This window comes from Hyperoodon ampullatus (genome assembly GCF_949752795.1).
Source record: "Hyperoodon ampullatus genome assembly, chromosome: 15".
NCBI lineage: Eukaryota > Metazoa > Chordata > Mammalia > Artiodactyla > Ziphiidae > Hyperoodon > Hyperoodon ampullatus.
In genome coordinates this window covers 67773967-67794327 of record NC_136928.1, presented here as the reverse complement: position 1 = coordinate 67794327, position 20361 = coordinate 67773967, and the positions used below count along the sequence as shown (strand labels likewise).

At 52.0% G+C, this 20361-nt stretch overlaps 2 protein-coding genes across 3 annotated transcripts; one reads left to right on the top strand and one right to left on the bottom strand.

Annotated features, from left to right (window-relative positions):
* Positions 1-569: 569 nt before the first annotated feature.
* On the top strand, positions 570-11651 carry KHK (ketohexokinase; the record flags this gene model as incomplete). 2 transcript variants are annotated; one of them, XM_079720685.1, is made up of 8 exons in its annotated part: positions 570-661; positions 4440-4556; positions 6603-6737; positions 8922-8994; positions 9715-9861; positions 10906-10994; positions 11226-11289; positions 11376-11651. In XM_079720685.1, 8 exons carry the CDS (start codon positions 570-572, stop codon positions 11397-11399), a joined length of 741 nt encoding a protein of 246 aa, XP_079576811.1. In that variant the 3' UTR covers positions 11400-11651. The 2 variants fall into 2 exon arrangements, with proteins under 2 accessions (XP_079576811.1, XP_079576810.1); XM_079720684.1 differs by having other exon boundaries at positions 11132-11289.
* A 1250-nt stretch (positions 11652-12901) lies between these two features.
* Positions 12902-15482, bottom strand: CGREF1 (cell growth regulator with EF-hand domain 1; the record flags this gene model as incomplete). The annotated part of the gene is made up of 5 exons (XM_079721419.1): positions 12902-13450; positions 13649-13773; positions 13914-13984; positions 14074-14139; positions 15400-15482. 5 exons carry the CDS (start codon positions 15480-15482, stop codon positions 13007-13009), a joined length of 789 nt encoding a protein of 262 aa, XP_079577545.1. The 3' UTR covers positions 12902-13006.
* Between the last annotated feature and the right edge of the window lie 4879 nt (positions 15483-20361).

The window sequence follows — 20361 nt, the reverse complement described above, 5'->3', positions numbered from 1 at the left end:
TGGGCCTCGGGGGCGGGGCGGGACAGCGGGGACCGCGCGAGCCGCGGCTCTGGATGCCGGGGTCCGGGCTGCAGCTGCGAGGCCAGATTCAACCCCGCGGGCCTAGGGTCTGGAGTGGGAGCCGCGGGTGCAGGAGAGAGCGGGACAAGAGATGCCTTTCTGCTGCACTTTCTCTTGGCATTCATGAGGTTGCCTAGCTGCGCTTCAGAGAGATTTGTATATTCGCTCGGAGTTCGTCTGACAAGTGAGGAAACAGGGCGAGAATTTGAAGGCGTAGCCATCTCCTGGGCCACGCAACCTGCTAAGAGGAAGCCAGGGACCAAGACCGCGGGGTCTGCACTCCCAGGCCCGCTGGGGTCGATGCGCGTGGGGAGCAAGAGCCCGGCTCCGTCCCCTGCACCCCACTGCACCCCTCGCCGCTGGAGGAGGCTCCACGGAGGAGGAGCTCGGGACGCGGAGGAGGAGCCAGGACAGACTCTGGGAGCTGGGACACGATCCTCCGCGGTAAGAGGCAGAGCCCGGGAGGAAGCCCGTCAGCCGGGCGGGCAGAAATCTCCGGGAGCAGCATCATGGAAGAGAAACAGATTTTGTGCGTGGGGCTAGTGGTGCTGGACATCATCAGTGTGATGGACAAATACCCGGAGGAGGACACGGACAGCAGGTAGGGGCGCCCGGGCCCCTCGGAGACCCTAGGGGCCGCTGTAGCCCCGCGTTGTGCCAGGCGGCCAAGACTACAGGGCTGCGGGGGCGGGGGGGGGTGCCGCAGCGAGGCCTTGAGAGTCGCCTTGGGAGCTGGTGCCCCCTGCCCTCTGCCCGGGACCTGGGGAAAGAATTGAGGCCCTTAGTAGTAAGATCCAGGCTTTGGATAGCATTGTGTTCTCCAGTTCCCATTTACCCGTGTGAGACATCATTATCCCCATTTTACCGAGTAGGCTAAGCAAGTGAAGACCCTGAGAGATGCAGTTATTTATCCACGGGCACACAGCTAGGAAGGTGCAGAACCAGTTTTTTTCTTTTTAACGAGAACTGTGCACTTGCCTATCACCAGCATTTACTTCTAATTTATTTACCACATATATATCTCATCTGTGTCTTTTTAAAAAAATTTTTTGAGGTAGCTTACAATAAGAAGTATGTGCAGTTAGACTGTTCAGGAACTTTCAGAACCATGGTATTTGAGCTTCACCGTAGCTCAGGGCTTGCTGGCGCAGCAGGCAAATTTGGAGATGCTGTGAGTTATGGGTAGAGCTGGTTCGTGAGCCACACAGACTTTTCCCTGGTGCCGAATTCCAGAAGTTTACCAGAAGTCCTTTTTCCAGTACTCAGTGAACAGCATAGTGGAAGAGACCCTTCTTGGTTGTCTGGTAGAAGTTGAAAAGTCATTTGTTGGTTCCCGTATTTACTCTTGATCACCCTTACACTGTGATCCCGAGACACTTGTGTGTGGTGGAATCTGTGGCTGTCTCTTGGCGCAGTCTAGTGCTCAGAATACGGACAAGAACTGCTTCTTGGCCCCCACTTGTCTCAGCCAAGAACTAGATAAAAGGCGAGTTCAAGATTGAACTCGGGAAAGACACTACAACAACCACAGCCAGGAGGCTCACTGAGGGGAGAGCCCCCGGCACTCTCCAGTCCGTGGGTCCACACAGCACTGTCACAGGCATTGTTACATAGTTTCCTCACAGCAGCCCATGGGAAGCGTGTAAGGATCAGTCACATCCTCTCTTTAGAGATGAGGAAGCTAAGGATTTGGAGAAATTAGACAGTTTCTGTAAGGGGCCACGTAGTTGATGAGTGGCAGAGTGGTAGTCACAACTCAAGCGTCCTGATGCTAGTGCTCCAGCCCTCCGCCCTCTCTGGTGCTCCAGCCCTCCGCCCTCTCTGGTGCTCCCTGCTCCTTTATTTTTTTTGGCGGTACGCGGGCCTCTCACTGTTGTGGCCTCTCCCGTTGCGGAGCACAGGCTCCGGACGCGCAGGCTCAGTGGCCATGGCTCACGGGCCCAGCCGCTCCGCGGCATGTGGGATCTTCCCGGACCGGGGCACGAACCCGTGTTCCCTGCATCGGCAGGCGGACTCCCAACCACTGGGCCACCAGGGAAGCCCCTCCCTCCCTGTTCCTTTGCTGCTGCCCGCCTCATGGAGTTGACCCTTTGCTTTGGGCTGCTTTGTTCACCAGAGGTGACAGCCCCTGGCAAAAAGTGCAGGGACAGTGGGGGGAGGCACAAGGGTATGCTGCTGTGTGGACCTAGCCCACCTACCAAGGTCAAGCCAGCCCCAGGACTTGGTGCCCAGTGAGGAGTCAAGTTTACTTTCCGGAGAACAGTGCAAATTCTGGGGCTACGGTTTCTCCAAGAACTGTGGAGGACCTCCAGAGGACCCGGAGGACTTGTTCTGCTAGAGCTGAGTCCCAGTGCCTTTGAGCTTACTCATGTTGGGAGGCTGGGACAAGAGCCTGCTAGTTCCACCCTGACGGGAGCTGGTTCCGACGGTGGGCACTAAGCGAGGTGCCTCTCTGAAGAGACCCTCCGTGCTCCCTGCGCTTTAGGGAGTATCTCCCCCTCCCCCAGACCCATGGCTCTGGTCCTCTGTGGAGCAGTTTGGTTGTCCACAAGGCCTCTCTCCTGTGCTCCCATCCCACCCAGCCCAGCTCCGGGACTCTGTTGTGCCTCCCCGATGGGCAAACCTGAGTGGGGACACAGTCCTTCGCAGCATCTGAGCCCCACCTTTCCCAGGCTCTCTCCATAGGCAGCCGAGAACTGCCACCTGGAACTCAGCCAGACCCCTGAGGAATGGCCCTGCCTCCCAGAGTCCTGGCTGAGAAGGACCTTCCGGAAAGCATCTTCATGCTCAGCAGAGCATTTCTGCACAGAAAGTTGGGTGTCAATGTAACTTTGAAGGGTTTCCACAGAGTAAAACTGTATACCCTTCCTCTGAAGCCTCATCAAGCTGGGACCCAACTACTTTCCATTCAGAAATACAGAGCAGTGGTTTGGGGTCAGGAAACCCGGGTTCTGGTATCAGCTTTGTCATTAACTGTTGTGACCTTGAGCAAGTCCAGTCCCTCCAGGCTTCTCCTCTCTTCTCTGCATGAAAATTTCTCTAAAGCTCACAGCTTGAGAAATGTTTGACCTTTTGCAGATTAGTATCCTTCTTGCTAATGAGATCATGGTCCCCTTTTCCCAAGGCTGAAGGGAACTTCAAGGTTAAGCTTTGTGTACAAATATACCCTGGCCTAAAAATTCTACTTCATTCATTTCTCTTAATTAGTAGTTCTTCGGTACTTGTTCCCCTTATCGTAAGCTGCCACAGTTATTATTATCCTTTTTGGAACTGGAAGAATAGAAATAAGAGCCTGTACTGTTACCTCACAGTATTATTGGAGCACAAATGAGAAATCATTCAAGTTCTTTGACTATGTATGCATGAGTTATCATTTTTGTTGTTGATGATGACAATGAAGCCCTTCAGGTGTATCTTGACTTAGTTTCCTTTTGTTAGATTTTCAGTAAAGATGGAGAAAAAAAAAGGTAACTATGCACTGTGATGGATGTGTTAACTAACCTTATTGTAGTAATCACTTCACAAAATATATGTATGTCAAAATCATCACGTTGGGGCTTCCCTGGTGGCGCAGTGGTTGAGAGTCCGCCTGCCGATGCAGGGGACACGGGTTCGTGCCCCCGTCCGGGAAGATCCCACGTGCCGCGGAGCGGCTGGGCCCGTGAGCCATGGCCGCTGAGCCTGCACGTCCGGAGCCTGTGCTCCGCAATGGGAGAGGCCACAGCAGCGAGAGGCCCGCATACCGCAAAAAAAAAAAAAAGTCATCACGTTGTACACCTTCAGCTTTCAGAATGTTATATGTCAATTACATCTCAATAAAGCTGAAAAAAAAAAAGGAGAAACAAACAAAGATGGAGAAAAACTGGTCTTCACTCAGTGATCTTTTTAACTTTTGTCATCATAAAAGTTACCACACACAACTTTCTTAAATGATCACAATGTCCGGGTTTGCTTCCTGTCTTAATTATTCTAATCTGAGTTATTGCTGAAGTGGTCTCTCCTAAGACAGGAGCAGCAGGAGATTTGCCACCTTTGGGAAGAGGCAGCTCTCAAGGAGGAGGCTTGGTGGGGGGTCACTGTAACAGAGGAGGACGTAACCCAAAGTCAGTGAGACCCTCAGATTGTGATGGGCCCGAGTGAGTGCTTTCCTGATGTCATAAGAATAGGTGCAAGATAGAAATTAATCACTGTGAACTTGAATTTAGCCTGGGCTGGGGAATAGCTGAGCCTCTTCCCTTTGCTGAGCCTAAGGCTGGCCTGGATGCTTTCTGAGGGGAATCGCCTGGCTTTTACTTCCTGTGGGCCCTACTCAGGGCTCAGCCCTGCTTATCCCAGCCCCAGCCTGCTGGATCTGCAGGGACCCTCCTTGTGTTTTGCAGGTGCTTGTCCCAGAGATGGCAGCGTGGAGGCAACGCATCCAACTCCTGCACTGTCCTCTCCCTGCTTGGAGCCCCCTGTGCCTTCATGGGCTCGCTGGCCCCGGGCCACGCTGCCGAGTAAGCAGAGGGCGCAGAGGAGGGTGGCCCACAGGGTGGGGGGAGAAGAAGGAAGCCTTGGCCCTGGGTGGGCGGTCTCTGAGAAATGGTTTGTGGCCACCAGAAGTGGGTGGGGCGTGGGGAGTGGAGTACCAGCATCCCAGACCCTCCCTGGTATGGCTTATCTGCTGCTCAGTTGTTAATGCTGCTCCTGTTAAAGGTTTCATTTTCACAGCCGGTTTCCTTGGCCAGTCCCTGGAGCCTGCTTCGGCTTCCCACCTTCTCCTTCCTTGTTTCCAACAGACTCTCTGCGGTGGATGTGACTTTGCCCTTCTCAAGTCCCTAATCCCGCCTGTCCTTGTGGCAGAAGGCAGTTAGGGACATGCTGTACCTGCCCTCTCTCGGGGATGACCTGCATCCACGGTCCCAGGGTCCAGGCCTGCAGTTTCTTTCCCAGCTGAGGGGGCAGGGTCAGTGATTGTGTCCCCGTTGTTCACTGAAGCAGGGAGAGCTCCCTGCCCAAGGCCACCCCGATGCCACGTGCGAAAGCCGGGCCCAGACCCATGCCTCTCAGCTCATCGGCTAGGAGGCTGCAGCCCGTAGTGACCCACACACTTCCTCTATGTTGGCCGCTGCAGGGACCCAAGAGCCCTTTGACCCCTGGCACTGCCGACTCAGCAAGCGCTTATCAGGCGGTGAGGCCCACTTTGCCCACTGTGGGCACAGGGGCAGGCTGCCAGGTTGCTGGCCTGTAAAGCACAGCCCTTTGAACCCTGGTTTGAGAGGGGCTGCTGCCAGAGCCCAGCCCCAAGCCGCAGCCAGATTCCCTTCCTTATGAACTGGCACGAAGCAAATAGTGGGGCGAGAGCCTGCCCTGTGATGTGGGACAGGGGGACCCGGAGCCAACAGCTGCTCACTTGTCAGCCCTCTTCAGCAGCTGCCTTCCCTCCCAGCTAGAGCAAGACCATGCCTCTTGCTTTGGGGTGGTGGACCCACCTTTGTGTGGCAATCATGCTGATAGCTGGGCCATTCCAAATTCTCCCCCTGTGTTCAACAAACACTGAATGAGCACCTACCATGGGCCTGGCACTGTGGGTGCAAAAAGTTATTTGGCAAAAACCAAATCATATTCTCCATACTGTGGGAAAGCTACTATTTAAAGGATCCTTGAGATGTAGGACAAGGAGTGATGCCCCGACGTGGTACCCCTATACAAATCTGTATTGTGCAGCCTTGGTGTTGCCGAAAGTGGGGTTCAGCCGTAGTGAGAAAGGCCAGGATGGTGGCTGGACTGCTGGGCATAGTGGCCAGCTCCTGGTGACAGGACACTGCATTTCCAAAGAGCTGAGAGGGGTGGGTGGCCTCCTTTTTCTGCTGGTGCCGTCTTCCTGAGGGGCCACCCCCCGGCTCACTCTGATTGGAGGGGATTCTGAGCAAGAGTCCTGGACCTGGTCCATACTGAGGGGCCTCAGGCACTGAGAGGGCTTGCCACTGTGGAGGGAGGGGGCGGTGAGCAGGCCCACCGAGGCAGCACCACCTCCTGGCTGGGCATCGTGGAGGCAGGTGTAGAAGGAGGGGAATCATGTTAGGACTGGAAGGACTTCAGAGAGAGGAGTACCATGGGGATGAGCAAGCAGAGGGCACCTGGGGGACAAAGCATCACCTTGGTAATTATTAATACTGCCTGGGCCTTGCATGATGCGGGCCACGGTGCCCTCACCTGCTTGGTTCAAACCGGGTGCATCTTCTAGGTCCCAACTCTACCCCATGTAGCTTTATGCACGTGAGCAAATCCTTTCCAGCTTGAGTCAGATTGAAGGACAGGGTCAGGGTTGGAGTTTGCTTCAGTCAGGACCTAACTGAATGTCCCTTAGGGTTTCTCTCACTAAGCTCCAGCCATGCTCTCTTTCCTCTCCTGCCTCCATACGGCCTGTGACAGTGACTCCCAGTCCCATCCTGGCCCCTGTGCTTGCACCCCAGGGTCCCCGGTGGCCCTGCCACCTACCCTCCAGTCAGTCCCCAAACCCCCGTCGAACTGCGCCTCCCCGGGTTACTCCGCCCTGGCAGTTTTGTCCTGGACGACCTTCGCCGCTATTCCGTGGACCTACGCTACACGGTCTTTCAGACCACGGGCTCCATCCCCATTTCCACAGTCATCAGCAGCGAGGCCAGTGGTAGCCGCACCATCCTACATGCCCACAGGTTTGTACATCTGGCTGTGCCTTGCCAGCTGCCGCCGCCATTGCCGACACTCAGCTCCCAGAGCAGGACCCTTCTCTCCAAGACCCGCGTGCTCTGGCACCGCTCCCCACCCCGCGGGAGGTCCAGGCCCCTGGTAGCCTCTAATCTGTGTCTCCTTGCCCTTCCCTTGGCTCGGGCTCCGCCCCAAGCTTCCTGGTGGCTGACTTCAGGCAGCGGGGCGTGGACGTGTCTCAGGTGGCCTGGCAGAGCAGCGGGGAAGCCCCGTGCTCTTGCTGCATCGTCAACAGCTCCAATGGCTCCCGTACCATTGTGCTCTACGACACGTAAGGCCCCCTGGCCTGCCCTGCCGCAGCCCACCAATGAGCTCCCTCACTTGCCACGTGGGCAGCCCACGTGCCCGCCCTCTGTGGCCTCTCTCTTTGTACCAGAAATTGTCCCTATGCCAAACTGTTCGGTGATTTCGGAATTGTTCTCAATTAGGGGAGAAGTGAGGTGGGAAGGGATGGGCTTTGCTCTGCCTGGCGACTTGGCCTTGGTCAACACCAAGGATGGGCGGGCAGGCCTGTGCAAACTGTAATTTATGATGTGATTCTTCCATAATCAGCCAATCAGCAGCCTGGGTGTGAGTATGGGGAAATTGTTCTGAAGACAGAGGGATGGGAGACGTGATTCAAACCATCTTGAGCCCTGAAGGGGGCCCACTGGGGTTTCCAGGGTCAGCCCCAGAGTTGCCAGCCTGCAGCATGGCACACAGGAGCTGAGGTTTGGGTGTTCGAAAGAGATGAGCAACCCCAAAGGTCCCAGCATAACGAAGCCAGACCAAATGCCACACACCACTCACAGCCATTGCTGAAGGAGGGAAGGGGAACACTGGCTCAGCAGAACAGGGCCGTCTGATGTGTTGCTAACCTGGGGCAGGGCAGGGGAATCCCTTTAGGGTCCCAGGCTTCCAGGGAGAGACCCCTTCTCATCTCTCCCAGATTCCCTCCTGAAAAATCTCAGAGGTTTAGTTTACTGAGAACCTAGTGTGTGCCAAGTACTCTGTTAGGGCAGAGATGGCCCAAGCCCAACTGCCCTAGGGTTCTGACTGCCCCTGCTGCCCAGCATGATCACTGGACCTGCGGGAGGCGCAGTCAGCCTAGAACAAGATTTATGACCAGTGGCCCTAGGGTCTTTGTGTCCCAGCGAGTGAGTAGGTAGGCATACATGCTAGACACGATCTTCCCATTGGGCAAGCCTAGTCATCTGCCCATTAAGCAACAATCTGTAGCAACTTTGATCAGGGACACAACATGGGTATTCACAGGAAGGGAGGGAGAGGAGCTCCAAGGAGAAATGTTTATTGCCCACTGGCCTCGGTCCAGGCATATCCACACACATTATCTCCAGCTGCAGCAGGCCTGTGAGGCTAGGGGTTCGGTCCCATTTACCAAAGGGGAAGCACCTCAGAAAGGCCACAGTCACCCAGCTAGTTAAATCGAAGGAGGATTTGGCACAGAACATGGAGGGGAGGGGAGGACACTGGCTGTGTGTAGGTCTCTGGCCAAGGAAGGTCAAGGCGGAAGCTTCCCAGGTCTCCACACCTAAGTCGGCCAAAAATAAACTCATCCTCAAGCACCAACCTTGATCCCAGGGTCATAACATGGAGCTGCCAAACTCAGGACAGGGCTGCTGTCACCGCTGGGGTGCCTGAAGTGAGAGGACCCAGACCCGAGCTCCAGGCAGAATGGCGTGGCCTTTGTAGTTTCCCCGGGGCACTGCGTGGTGGTATCTGTGTGTGCTGCTGGCAAGAGGAATTCTGGGAATTGTAGTCCCTGGTGCTCTGAAAGCATTTTGGGAGATACGGTCTCCAAGGCACGCAGAACTGGTCCCTTGCTTGACATATGTGGTGGTTGAGTTTGCCCTTAGATAATATCACAGCCTCAAACACAGGAAGGGGCACCCTAGGAAACTGCCTCCAGCCCCCTGTCTGGATGGAGCTGAGTAGGGCAAGGAGTGGTCTTGAGTTTAGCCTGAGACAGGGTCTGTCCTGGAGCTAAGCCTCAGAAGCATGTGCTATAGATTCAGCTTCCTGTCATGCTGCAGGCAGCACCAGGCATAGGGGCCCTAGCAGCCAGTTAAGAGATCCTGGCCCTGGCTGACCTCACCATGCCCCTTCTCTGTCCTTTCTGTCCTGCGACTCAGGAACCTACCAGATGTGTCTGCTAAAGACTTTGAGAAGGTTGACCTGAGCCGGTTCAAGTGGATCCACATTGAGGCAAGCCCTGCCCTACCTGTGTTTTGAGGGCCTCAACCTGCCAGCGCCTCCACATGTTCTGCCTTCTTCTTGGTTTCTTTGAACCACGAAGTACCTTAGAGATCAATGAATCCAACCCCCTCACCCGCTCTCCATCCTCCTTTATGTTTTCAGGCGGAAACTAAGGCCCAGAAAGACTGGGTGATTTACTCAAGCTCACACAGCAGGATGTAGGTGCCAGAAGCAGGGTGCTGGCTCTAGGCAAAGTCTGGTGCTTTCTGTGTTACAGGCTGCCCCACCTCCTCTGGACTTGGCCTCTGGCAGGAGCCTGGCTGTGGGAGGCCTGACCCGTTCGTTACCTCTGGGGAGGCAGGAATGAGAGGGCCTGACCCAGCTCCCAAATAAAGGGAACTAGAATCTTCGTTCCAAGAGAAGTTTTGGAGCCTAGGTGGGAGGAAACCTTGAGAAGTCCTGAGTTCTCATCCTAGCCCTGTCATTTAATTTCTTGTAGGTCCTTAGGAAAGTCTCTCTTTTATTCTTTCGTCTTCTCATCTGAAATGGGAGGGCTGGTCAGTAAGGTCTCCAAGGTCCAGAATAGCACTAGAATTCTGAGACTTAGGATGGGGCTCCGGCCCAGCCTCCCTGGCCCCTCCCCCCTCACCGTGGTCCCAGCAGGGAGGGCAGAATGAGAGCAGCGCCCAGCTGGTCCTGAGCTGCCTGCCCTGCCCTGCTCTGCCCCAGGGCCGGAATGCATCGGAGCAGGTGAAGATGCTGCAGCGGATAGAACAGCACAACGCCAGGCAGCCTCCGGAGCAGAAGATCCAGGTGTCTGTGGAGGTGGAGAAGCCGCGAGAGGAGCTGTACCAGCTGTTAGGCTACGGAGACGTGGTACGCATCCCCCACGGCGCCTCCCTTGCCACGTCCAGCTTAATCTGGTCCTTAAAGGGAGTCCGGGTGTCCCCTTGTCCTGCCTGTCACACTTAGGATGGCAATTTGCGGCTTGGTGATGTTGGCAGGTGGGGGCAAAGCAAAGAGGCAGACCTCTAGCTTGGGGCTCTGGTGCAGGCCTCAACAGTGGCCAAGGGGTAGAATTTCTCCACCCCAGTGGGCGCATAGGTATGAAGGCAGCCAGAGGGCTTGGTCAAGGCCAAGACAGCCAGCCTCAGGGCCAGCCTGCGTGGAAGCCTCTCCTCCCTGGGCCTCCTGTCTTTTCCTCTGTCAAATGACAGGATGGGACTGTTCTCCGAGGTGCCCTCCAATTCTGGGGTGGGAGCCACTAGGGGGTGAGGGAGGATGGGAAGGGGACTTGCCCATGGTAAGTCTGGAATGTAAATGGGATGGGGATGATAATCCTAGCATCACAGTGGAAGGTCGTTGGGCCTCAACCTTGGCCGCAGGTTAAATGATGTGGATGCCTGAGCCCCACCCTCTTTTTTTTTTTTTTTTTTTTTAATTTGGTTGGTAGAGGTGAAGCCTGGGCTGAAGTATTTTTTAACAAAACACCCTGGTGATTCTAACACGTAGCCGGTGTTAAGGAAGCTCTAGAACCCCTATCCCTTTGTTTTAAAGATGAAGAAATCAGACCTAGAGGGCATAGCTGTATGCGGAAAGCCAAACAGAGCAAAAACCCTCCTGAAAGCCGTGGTTTTACCTGCCAGTTGTAGATTGCGCCCCAAGATGACCTCAAGACTCACTCTGGGTTTTCAATTGTGAGGAAATTCGTTGATCTTAGAATAGGCCGGGGCTTTTGTGTCACAATTTACATGGCTGTTTTCTAGCATATCCTGAGCAAGTATGAAAACCTGTTCCTGAGGGACAGTGAGATGCTACTTGGGGGTTTAGGTGGCCTCGATGGAGGAGCAGGTTGCTGGTAGTGAGGGACAGCTGGGGTGGAGCTCAGGTGACTGTCAGCCTCTCTTCCACTGCCCACAGGTGTTTGTCAGCAAAGATGTGGCCAAGCACCTTGGGTTCCACTCAGCGGAGGAGGCCCTGAGGGGCATGTACGGTCGTGTGAGGAAGGGGTGAGCTAGCGGAAGCCAGGCAGCGGCCCGGGTATGGGGAGTGAGGGAGCCTGGCCTCCAGGGTCTGCCCCGGGGAGGGATAATGAGGCTGGGGGCCAGGGCTGGGCTAACACCCAGCTGAGTGGAGGGTGTCACAGGGCTACGCTGGTCTGTGCCTGGGCTGAGGAGGGTGCCGATGCCCTGGGCCCTGATGGACGGCTGCTCCACTCCGACGCTTTCCCACCGCCCCAGGTGGTGGACACTCTGGGGGCCGGAGACACCTTCAACGCGTCCGTCATCTTCAGCCTGTCCCAGGGTGAGTACCCCAGCAGCTGGCCCAGGGCCGGGGCCTGCCCCTGCCCAGAAGACCAGGCTGATCTGGCTGTTCATCCCTCCCTCCAGGGAAGAGCATGCAGGAGGCACTGAGCTTTGGCTGCCAGGTGGCGGGCAAGAAGTGTGGTCTGCAGGGCTTCGATGGCATCGTGTGAGTGCCCTGTGGCAGGAAGCGCCGGCTCACATCCCCACCCCAGGCCAGCATCACTGGCTGCTGTCGCCCTCTCTTCTCTGGCCAGCTGGCATCTGGCTGCCTTACCCCCTGGGCGGATGCAGGCTGTGGGAGGGCTCCACCTGTGACCTGGCATCTCATATGGCAGAGCTGCAGAGCAAATAAATCTTCCACAGAGCCAGCTTCCTTCTGGCAGTCTGTTTGTCTTTGATGTCTGAGCTGCTCTGGCTGAGGATTCTGGAGGCTTTGATCCTGCAGTCCTTCGCCCTTTTTTTCTCTATTCCCCAAATTCACCTCCTGCCCAGGCCCAGAGGAAGGGCCACCCAGACCAGAGCAGCAGGAAGTGCCCCAGGCTTGCCACCAGCTGTGCCCTTGCTGGGGCCCCAGCTCAGGGTAGAGGGCCAGACTTCCAGCCTTCCTGGCGGGGGAGGAGACTTAACCCCTTGCACCCCAGGGAACCTTCCAAATAACCACAAGCCATGAGGAAAGCTCCTCTGGGCCCCAGCTCTGTCACAAGACTCCAGTGGCCACAAGCGTGTCCACATGGCTGAGCCAACCAGACAGGCCAGCGGGCAGGGAGCCTACTCTGGTTTGGCGGAGCCTCTGCAGTCCAAAAATATCTCCCCAGTGACTGACCCCGAGCCTGACCGCCCCACCCTTGGAGCCATCTTGTAGTTAAGGTGGTGCCTGAGCCACAAATGTGACCCGGAATACAAAGCATTGCTTTCCCTAGGGGAGACCGAGGGCATATGGGAATTGGTGAATTTCCATATGGGAGTTGGGGCAGGGGCGTGAGGCCGTAGAATGTGATAAAAGGTATGGGCTTTAGGCTCAGACAGGCCTGAATTCAAATCTGCCACTTAACTAGCTATGGGACCATGAGTACATTACTGAACTCCATTTTCCCCAATTTCCTCATCTGTCAAATGGTGCTAATTCTGCCTGGTCACAGAATTATCGTGAGGGTAAAATCACAATATGTAAAATGCCCCGCATGATGCCCAGTGTGTACTAGGTTCTCAGTAAATGGTAATTATTAATATTTTCAGTGGGGGGGAGCAGATACAGGATGATGGAGAAGATCTACCCTGAACTGCAGGAGGGCGTGCTAGTGGTTAGGCCCCAGGGAAAGGCTGAGCTCCCTTCCCCGGGTTGTCTGCAGCTGGCTGTGGCCCAGTGCTGTACTCTGCTGTGTCTCAGCACCATCTGGGAACACTGGGTAAACTGAATTCCTGCCCTCCCAAGAGGACTGCCCAGGCCCGACCCCCTGCAGCCTGAGGTCAGGGCAGGCTGGACCAGTGGATCAATGGCCCAGAGGGATGGGTTCATTTGATTCTTTATTGGTTTTCTGGGCCCTAAAGCTGCCCTTCAACTTAGGGTCTCCCTGAGCTGCACAGAAAGACCTGCCACTACTGGGGCCAGGAAGGGGGCACAGAGGTGGTCGTTGTCCTAACACACACACCCTACCCTTCGGGGCTTATGTTCTGGCACTGAGACTTCTAGGGGTGCAAACCTGTATCCTCAAGGTTTATATCTCGTCATTCTCCAGCTGAATAGCATGAACCTCAAGTTCATTTGGGGTTTTCTTAGACTCCAGTGTTTCCCTTGGAAGCTCTTCTCTCTCTCCAGTGTCCCTGGCTTCTACCTGTCCCCCAACCTCCCCTCCAGGGCCTGGGGCTTCTCTTGCAGCCTCTGCCTGTCCCCCAGCCTCCTGTACAGGTTCCAAGGACTCCCTTCTGGCCTCCACCTGTCCCCCAGCTTCTTCTCTGGGACCTGGGGCTTCATGTGCTTCTTGTCTTGACGGGCTTTTAGCCAACAGAGGCTGCCTCCCAACATCCTGTGGCTCTGGGGGCTCTTTGAGATCTGTGTGCCTCGGGGCCTCTCCGGGGAAGTTGACGAGCTCTGCAGGGGTCATGAGCCCATCCCCATTCAGGTCCTGGGTCTCCAGCACCTCATCCACTACCAGGATCACCTGTGGAAGGGTCTATAGTGACTGGAGATGCTCCCAGGAACCCTGACCCTCCCAACGCCCCCCTGCATCCCTGCCATGCAGGCTTTGAGCCCTCATGGCTCAAAGGGGATTCACCAAAAGAGTCATGATGAAAAAAACCAAAGCCCCAGGGAGCTGGGTCTTCTTCTGGGAGAAGGGCCCCCATCCAGCAGGGCTTACCGGGTTGGTGGTGGGGGAGTCAGAAGCTCCAGGGGCCAGAGTTGCTGTCAACATGGACAACAGCTCCAGGCCATCCAGCTGTCCACTCTGGTCATAGTCGTGGAGAGCAAAGAGGTAGAGGAGAACTAAGGAAGAGAGGCTGGATCAGAAGAGGCATCAGGGGACAGGGGGGATCAGGCAGGAGTCGCGGGATGGCCTGAGGTCAGTCCCAGCTCTGGCTGCCCCGAGCCTCCCGTCCACTGGCCCCATCAGCCCAGCCCCTCACCCTGCTCCCGGCTCATGTGCTCCGGCTCCTCTTCCATCCTCTCTAGTCCCTTTAGGTAGCTCTGAAGAAGTCTGGCAGAAAAGCGGAAAATCAGTCCACGAGAGGCCAGTCTGCAGCCCCAGGCCTGGCCCTCGGGCGCCCCCCACCCCAGCCTACTCACGGAAGTTGCTCCTGGCCTGGCTGGAAGGGGTTGGGTAGAGGTGGATGCTGCACTTCAGGGTCCAGCCTGGAGGAGGGAGGGAAGCACCGGCCTTGCAAAGGGCCTGCTCTGAGGGCCCAGCCTCACAGCCTTCCATCCCCAAGCTCTTGGTAGAGTTCTCCCCCCAGACCCAAAGGGAGCTCCTTCTCCAGGTCCCCAAAGACCTTGTGGGGAGGAGGCCATTCTGGTCTCCTCAGAAGCAGAAACTTACTCCCCAGACTCTGCCTTTGCAGATTCCTAGCTTAGATGGTAAGAGAAAATCCCAATAAAACATCTGGTTTGGTGGAGGCCAGAGGAAGGCGCACCTAGTAGACACAAGTTGGAGACCCAAGAAACCACGATATGACCGCCTGGAGGGGTGGGATAGGGAGGGTGGGAGGGAGGGAGATGCAAGAGGGAAGGGATATGGGAACAGATGTATATGTATAACTGATTCACTTTGTTATAAAGCAGAAACTAACACACCACTGTAAAGCAATTATACTCCAATAAAGTTGTAAAAAAAAAAAAGAAAGAAACCAGCATAGTGGGCGGCAGGACAACATGCATCATGGCAACCCTTCCTCTGTGATGCTGGGAGCCGAAGGACAGGTCTCTGGCTGAGCCCGGTGGCACTGCCCAGTTTTATACAGACCCGATTTGCTCCATGACACAAAGTGGACTCTTCTTTACCCCAAGTTGAGGGCATATATGTTGGTTTTGTAGTTTCGATCTGCTCAGGGGCTTTTTGTCAGCCTTTAAAGCTCAAGATTTGCTCGCAGTTCCGGACAGGGATCCCTGTTTGCCCAAGTCAATCCAGATGTGTGATGCCAGAGAGCTGGCAGGAGCTGTTACAGCAACTTTTGTCACTGCTGCCAGCCCTTGCTGCTGTGGCTGTATCCGTCCCCCGACCCCACCCAGCATACCCACTGCACGGTATTAAGACACAAAACCTCAAGAAAGATATTCAAATAAAATAGAAGTGATATGCTAATGATCTCTATTTCTTTGGAACTTCCACTGTAAGGTCTTGATAAGAGGACTGCAGCCCCTTCCCAAGCTCATAGCCTCACATCTCATTGGAAGTGCGCTCCCGGTTTCCAAGTGAGCCCAGCAAACGTGTCAATGCCCACTTTGCAGAGGGCACTCTAACAGGCACAAGGCAGAAGCTGAGGTGGTGGGGATGATACAGAAGTCAGGGAGCGTACACCCAGTCTTCCGCCTCCCAGAGGGGCCCACAGCATACCTCCGATTCTCCAGAGACGCCCCTGCTCCCAGCCCACGGCCCTGCCCTCTGAATCCCGTTACCTTGTGGTGCCGTGCTTGGGAACAGCCTGACTCAGGGGCAGTAGCAGCAGCAGCACTAACATTCTCATCGTCGCAGGTAACATCCTTCCTGTAGCTGGAAGCAGGAAACAGGGTTAGGGAATCAGAGGGAAGCGGTGTCTGCCACAGATCAAAATAAATCTTATTCCAGATCCAGCATGTAAAGCGCATAACGCAGACCTGTGCTGGGGGAAGCTGTGCCGCGGGCAGGAGCATCCCACTCCTCTTGCCCTGCCGGTCCCCCAGGTGCTCGGAGCAGTGCAGTTTAAGCACATAATGTCGTTCAGTCCACTCATTTTATGAGTGGAAACTAGTTCAGAGAGAATAAGAAAAAGGCCAAATTAGAAGTGCACAGAGTCACAAAAAGACCAAGCCTTAAACGGGGGGAACCAGATTGTTGGTCTGTATCTATTAAAAACTCACTGAAGAACAAATCAAAAGAGACTAGACTCCTTGAAATAGGTCTACACTCAGGTAGGGCTTGAAAACACAACAAATCAGGGTCAATCCAACAGTGGTCCCAAGAATTGCTATTTATTAAACACAGGAAAACCAGATCCCAATAGAAAGGAAAAAAACAAAAATTCTCCTTTAGACCTACATTGTGTAGGCCCATTGGCAGCACATCACTTGATTAAATGAAAATAGTCAAATAGAGTATCTATCAATGTGCAGAGCATGAAGCTTTCCAATTAGTCCCAGGATTGTGTACATATCATGTGAGTTTCTGAGGCAGCAGAAGCCCTCCAGAGCCGAAGCCTGACACCTCAAACTCACCTTTAGGAAGACAAATCATCAGGTGCTTGATGGTCTAGAGCAGGGGATCAGGAACCCTCCGACACGGTACCCTACACTTTGGCTGGCACTGAGTTCTCCTGGAGAAAGGTGCATAGCTTTCAGCAGATTCTCAAAGAGTTCCATGACCCTGATAAGGTTCAGAACCACCGCAAGGGAGGACATCAGCTTCCTAAGAGCTCTTCCTAGAGGCAGTGAGCAACTGGCCAACAGGTAGATACACGTGTAGCTGTGCAAAGAGAGCTGCCTTGAGGAAGAAGCAGCACAACATGGAAGTCCACAAGAAGGTGAAGCTCCCGAAAGTCATAGAAACTGTCTCTGTTTTTCTAGACGTACGTTGGCCCCAAACAGATATAGTGAATCTACATAGTTTGTAGACTAAGACCTGCCGCTACAAAAAAAAAAAAAAAAAAAAAAAAAAAAAGCATCATGGAGGAGATAATAGGGGGAAAAAAAGAACCTAAAAATTAAATAATTAAAAAGGAAGACAAATAGAAAGCATAAAATAAGATGGTAAAAATAGATCCAAGTAGGGCTTCCCTGGTGGCGCAGTGGTTGAGAGTCTGCCTGCCGATGCAGGGGATGCGGGTTCGTGCCCTGGTCCGGGAAGATCCCACATGCCGCGCAGCGGCTAGGCCCGTGAGCCATGGCCGCTGAGCCTGCGCGTCCGGAGCCTGTGCTCCGCAACGGGAGAGGCCACAACAGTGAGAGGCCCGCGTACCACACACACAAAAAATAGATCCAAGTATATCAGTAATCGTAATAAACATAAATTGTATAAACTCATCAGTTAAGAAATAGAGATTATCAAAGGAACATAAAACAACATACAAGTTACATGCAATTTTCAAGAGATTAACCTAAAAAGTAAAGTCACAGAAAACAAAACGGTGGAAGAAGGATATATAAGGCAATACTAGAGGAAAGAAAGCTGGCATAGTTTTATTAACATTAGAATAAATAGAATTTAAGGTGAAAAGCATTATTATAGATAAAAAAGTATCATGAAAAAATGCACAAAAGTTTAATCCCCTAGGAAGATATAATGATTCTGAACCTGTATGTACCTAATAACATAGCCTCAAAACACCTAAAACGAAAACTGACATAACACTATCACCTGTTAGAATGACCAAAAATCCAGAACATTGACAATATCAAGTGCTGACAAGGATGTTGAGCAGCAGGAACTCTCATTCGTTGATGGTGGGAGTGCAAAATGGTACAGTCACTTTAGAAGACACTTAGGTGATTTCATTCCAGACTAAACATGTTCTTACCATACAATCCACCAATTAAACTCCTTGGTATTTACCCAAAGGAGCAGAAAACTCATGTCCACACAAAAACCTGCACGCAGATGTTTATAGCAACTTTAGTCATAATTGCCAAAATTTGTAAGCAACCAAGATACCCTTCGATAGGTGTATGGATAAAGAAATTGTGGTACATCCAGACAAAGAATATTATTCAGTGCTAAAAAGGAATGAACTATTCAGCCATGAAAAGACACGGAAGAATCCTAAATGCATATTACTAAGGGAAAGAAGCCGATCTGGAAAGGCTACACACTGTATGATTCCAATTGTATGACATTCTGGAAAAAAGCAAAACTATGGAGACAGTAAAAAGATCAGTGGTTGCCAGGGACTGGGCGTGAAAGGGATGAATAGGTGAAGCACAGAGGATTTTCAGGGCAGTGAAAATACTCTATATGATATTATAATGATAGATACATGTCATTATAGATTTGTTCAAACCCAAACAACACCAAGAGTGAACCCTAAGGTAAACTATGGACTTTGGATGATTGCGATGTGTCAGTATAGGTTCATCAGTTCATCGTGTACCCCTCTGGTGGGGCACGTTGATAATGGATGAGGCTGTGCATGTGTGGGGCAGGAGGTATATGGGAAACCTCTCAATTTTGCTGTGAACCTAAAACTATTCGAAAACAAATACATTCTTTAAAAAAACTGGCATAAACACAATCAGGAAAATCGAATCTCCCATTATGGTGGGAGAATTTAACATACCTCATACAGTATTTGAAAGATTAAGCAGACTAAGAATTAGCAAGAATGTAGACGACTGAATAAAATATTTTCTAAGCCTGAGCTAATGAACAATAGAGAACCCAACCCCAGTCACTTAGCAAATACATTTTCTTCTCAATACATGTGGAATATTTATAAAAACTGATAAGCAATAGGCCAAAGAATATGGCTCAGCAAATATTAAAGAATCAGTCTCATACTGTTACATGACTAAATGCAATTGTATTAGGAATCAATAACAAAAATGATGTAAAAATCTCATTTATATAAAAAGTTTTAAAGGTACACTTACATATGGGTCAAAGAAGGATATCATAATGGAAATTGTTGAATACTGAGAATTGTATAATACTGGGAAAACATACATCAAAACAAGGTATGTAGCTAAAGCAGTATTAAAGGGGAAGTGGATTGGGGAATTCCCTGGTGGTCAAGTCGTTAGAACTCAGCGCTTTCACTGCCCAGGGCCCAGGTTCAATCCCTGGAACTAAGATCCCACAAGCCGGGACTTCCCTGGTGGCGCAGTGGTTAAGAATCCACCTGCCAATGCAGGGGACACGGGTGAGAGCCCTGGTCCGGGAAGATCCCACATGCTGTGGAGCAACTAAGCCCGTGCATCACAACTACTAAGCCTGAGCTCTAGAGCCTGCGAGCCACAACTGCTGAGCCCACACATTGCAACTAGTGAGCCCACATGCCACAACTACTGAGCCCGTGTGCTGCAACTACTGAAGCCCACGCACCTAGAGCCCATGCTCCGCAACCGGAGAAGCCACTGCAATGAGAAGCCCTCACACCACAACAAAGAGTGGCCCCCCACTTGCCGCAACTAGAGAAACCCCACACGCAACAACGAAAACCCAATGCAGTCAAAAATAAATATAAATAAATAAATAAAATTTTTTAAAAGAGAGAAAAGATAAAACTTAAAAAAAAAAAAAAGATCCCACAAGGTATGTGGTGCAGGGGTGGGGGGAATATATATATACACATATATATACACACATATATATACACACACACATTTATACACACATATATATACATATATATATATACATATATATATATATATATATATATATAGGGGAATTGGGTTGACTTAAAAACTTATATTAGAAGAAAGGCCAAAAGTTAATGAGTTAAGCTTCCAACTCAAGAAGCTAGTAAAAGAGAATAAACTTAAAGAAACTAAAAGAAATGAATAATAAAAGATAGAAGAAATTTAAAATATAATAGAGAGCAGCAATAAAGTCAAACAACAGTGTTTCTTTAAAAGAACTAATGAACTACAAAACCCCTGACAATTTTCATTAAGAACAAAGAGAAAAGGCACAAATAAACAATATTAGGAATTAAAAGGGGACATAACTACAGGAATAGAAGAAATTTGCGAACTTAGCAGATATAGCCATTTTCCCAGAAAAACTTAACAGTAAAACTGACATCAAAATAAATGGTAAATTTTTTTTTTTTTTTTTTTTTTTGCGGTACGCGGGCCTCTCACTGCTGTGGCCTCTCCCGTTGCGGAGCACAGGCTTTGGACGCGCAGGCTCAGCGGCCATGGCTCATGGGCCCAGCCGCTCCGCGGCATGTGGGATCCTCTCCGACCGGGGCACGAACCCGCGTCCCCTGCATCGGCAGGCGGACTCTCAACAACTGCGCCACCAGAGAAGCCCTAAATAGTAAATTTTAATAGTCCTATAACCACTGAAGAAATTGAATCATTGAGTATTAACCTATATTGTTTGAGGAACTATAGACGTGAACTATTTCTGGAGAGTAATCCGCAAATGTGTTTTAACTGCCATAAAACCCCTACCCAACAATATCATCCTGGGGATTACATAAGGAAAAACACAAACGGAAAAGAAATTATAAAGATATTTATAGCTGTGCTATTAATATTAGTCAAAGAACTGTAAACAACTGTAACATTTAGGCAATGATTAAGCAAATCATATTATGTGACAGAGCCATTAAAAATGATAAATATTTCATGGGACTTCCCTGGTGGTCCAATGGGTAAGACTCCGAGCTCCCACTGCAGGGGGCCTAGGTTCGATCCCTGGTCGGGGAACTAGATTCCGCA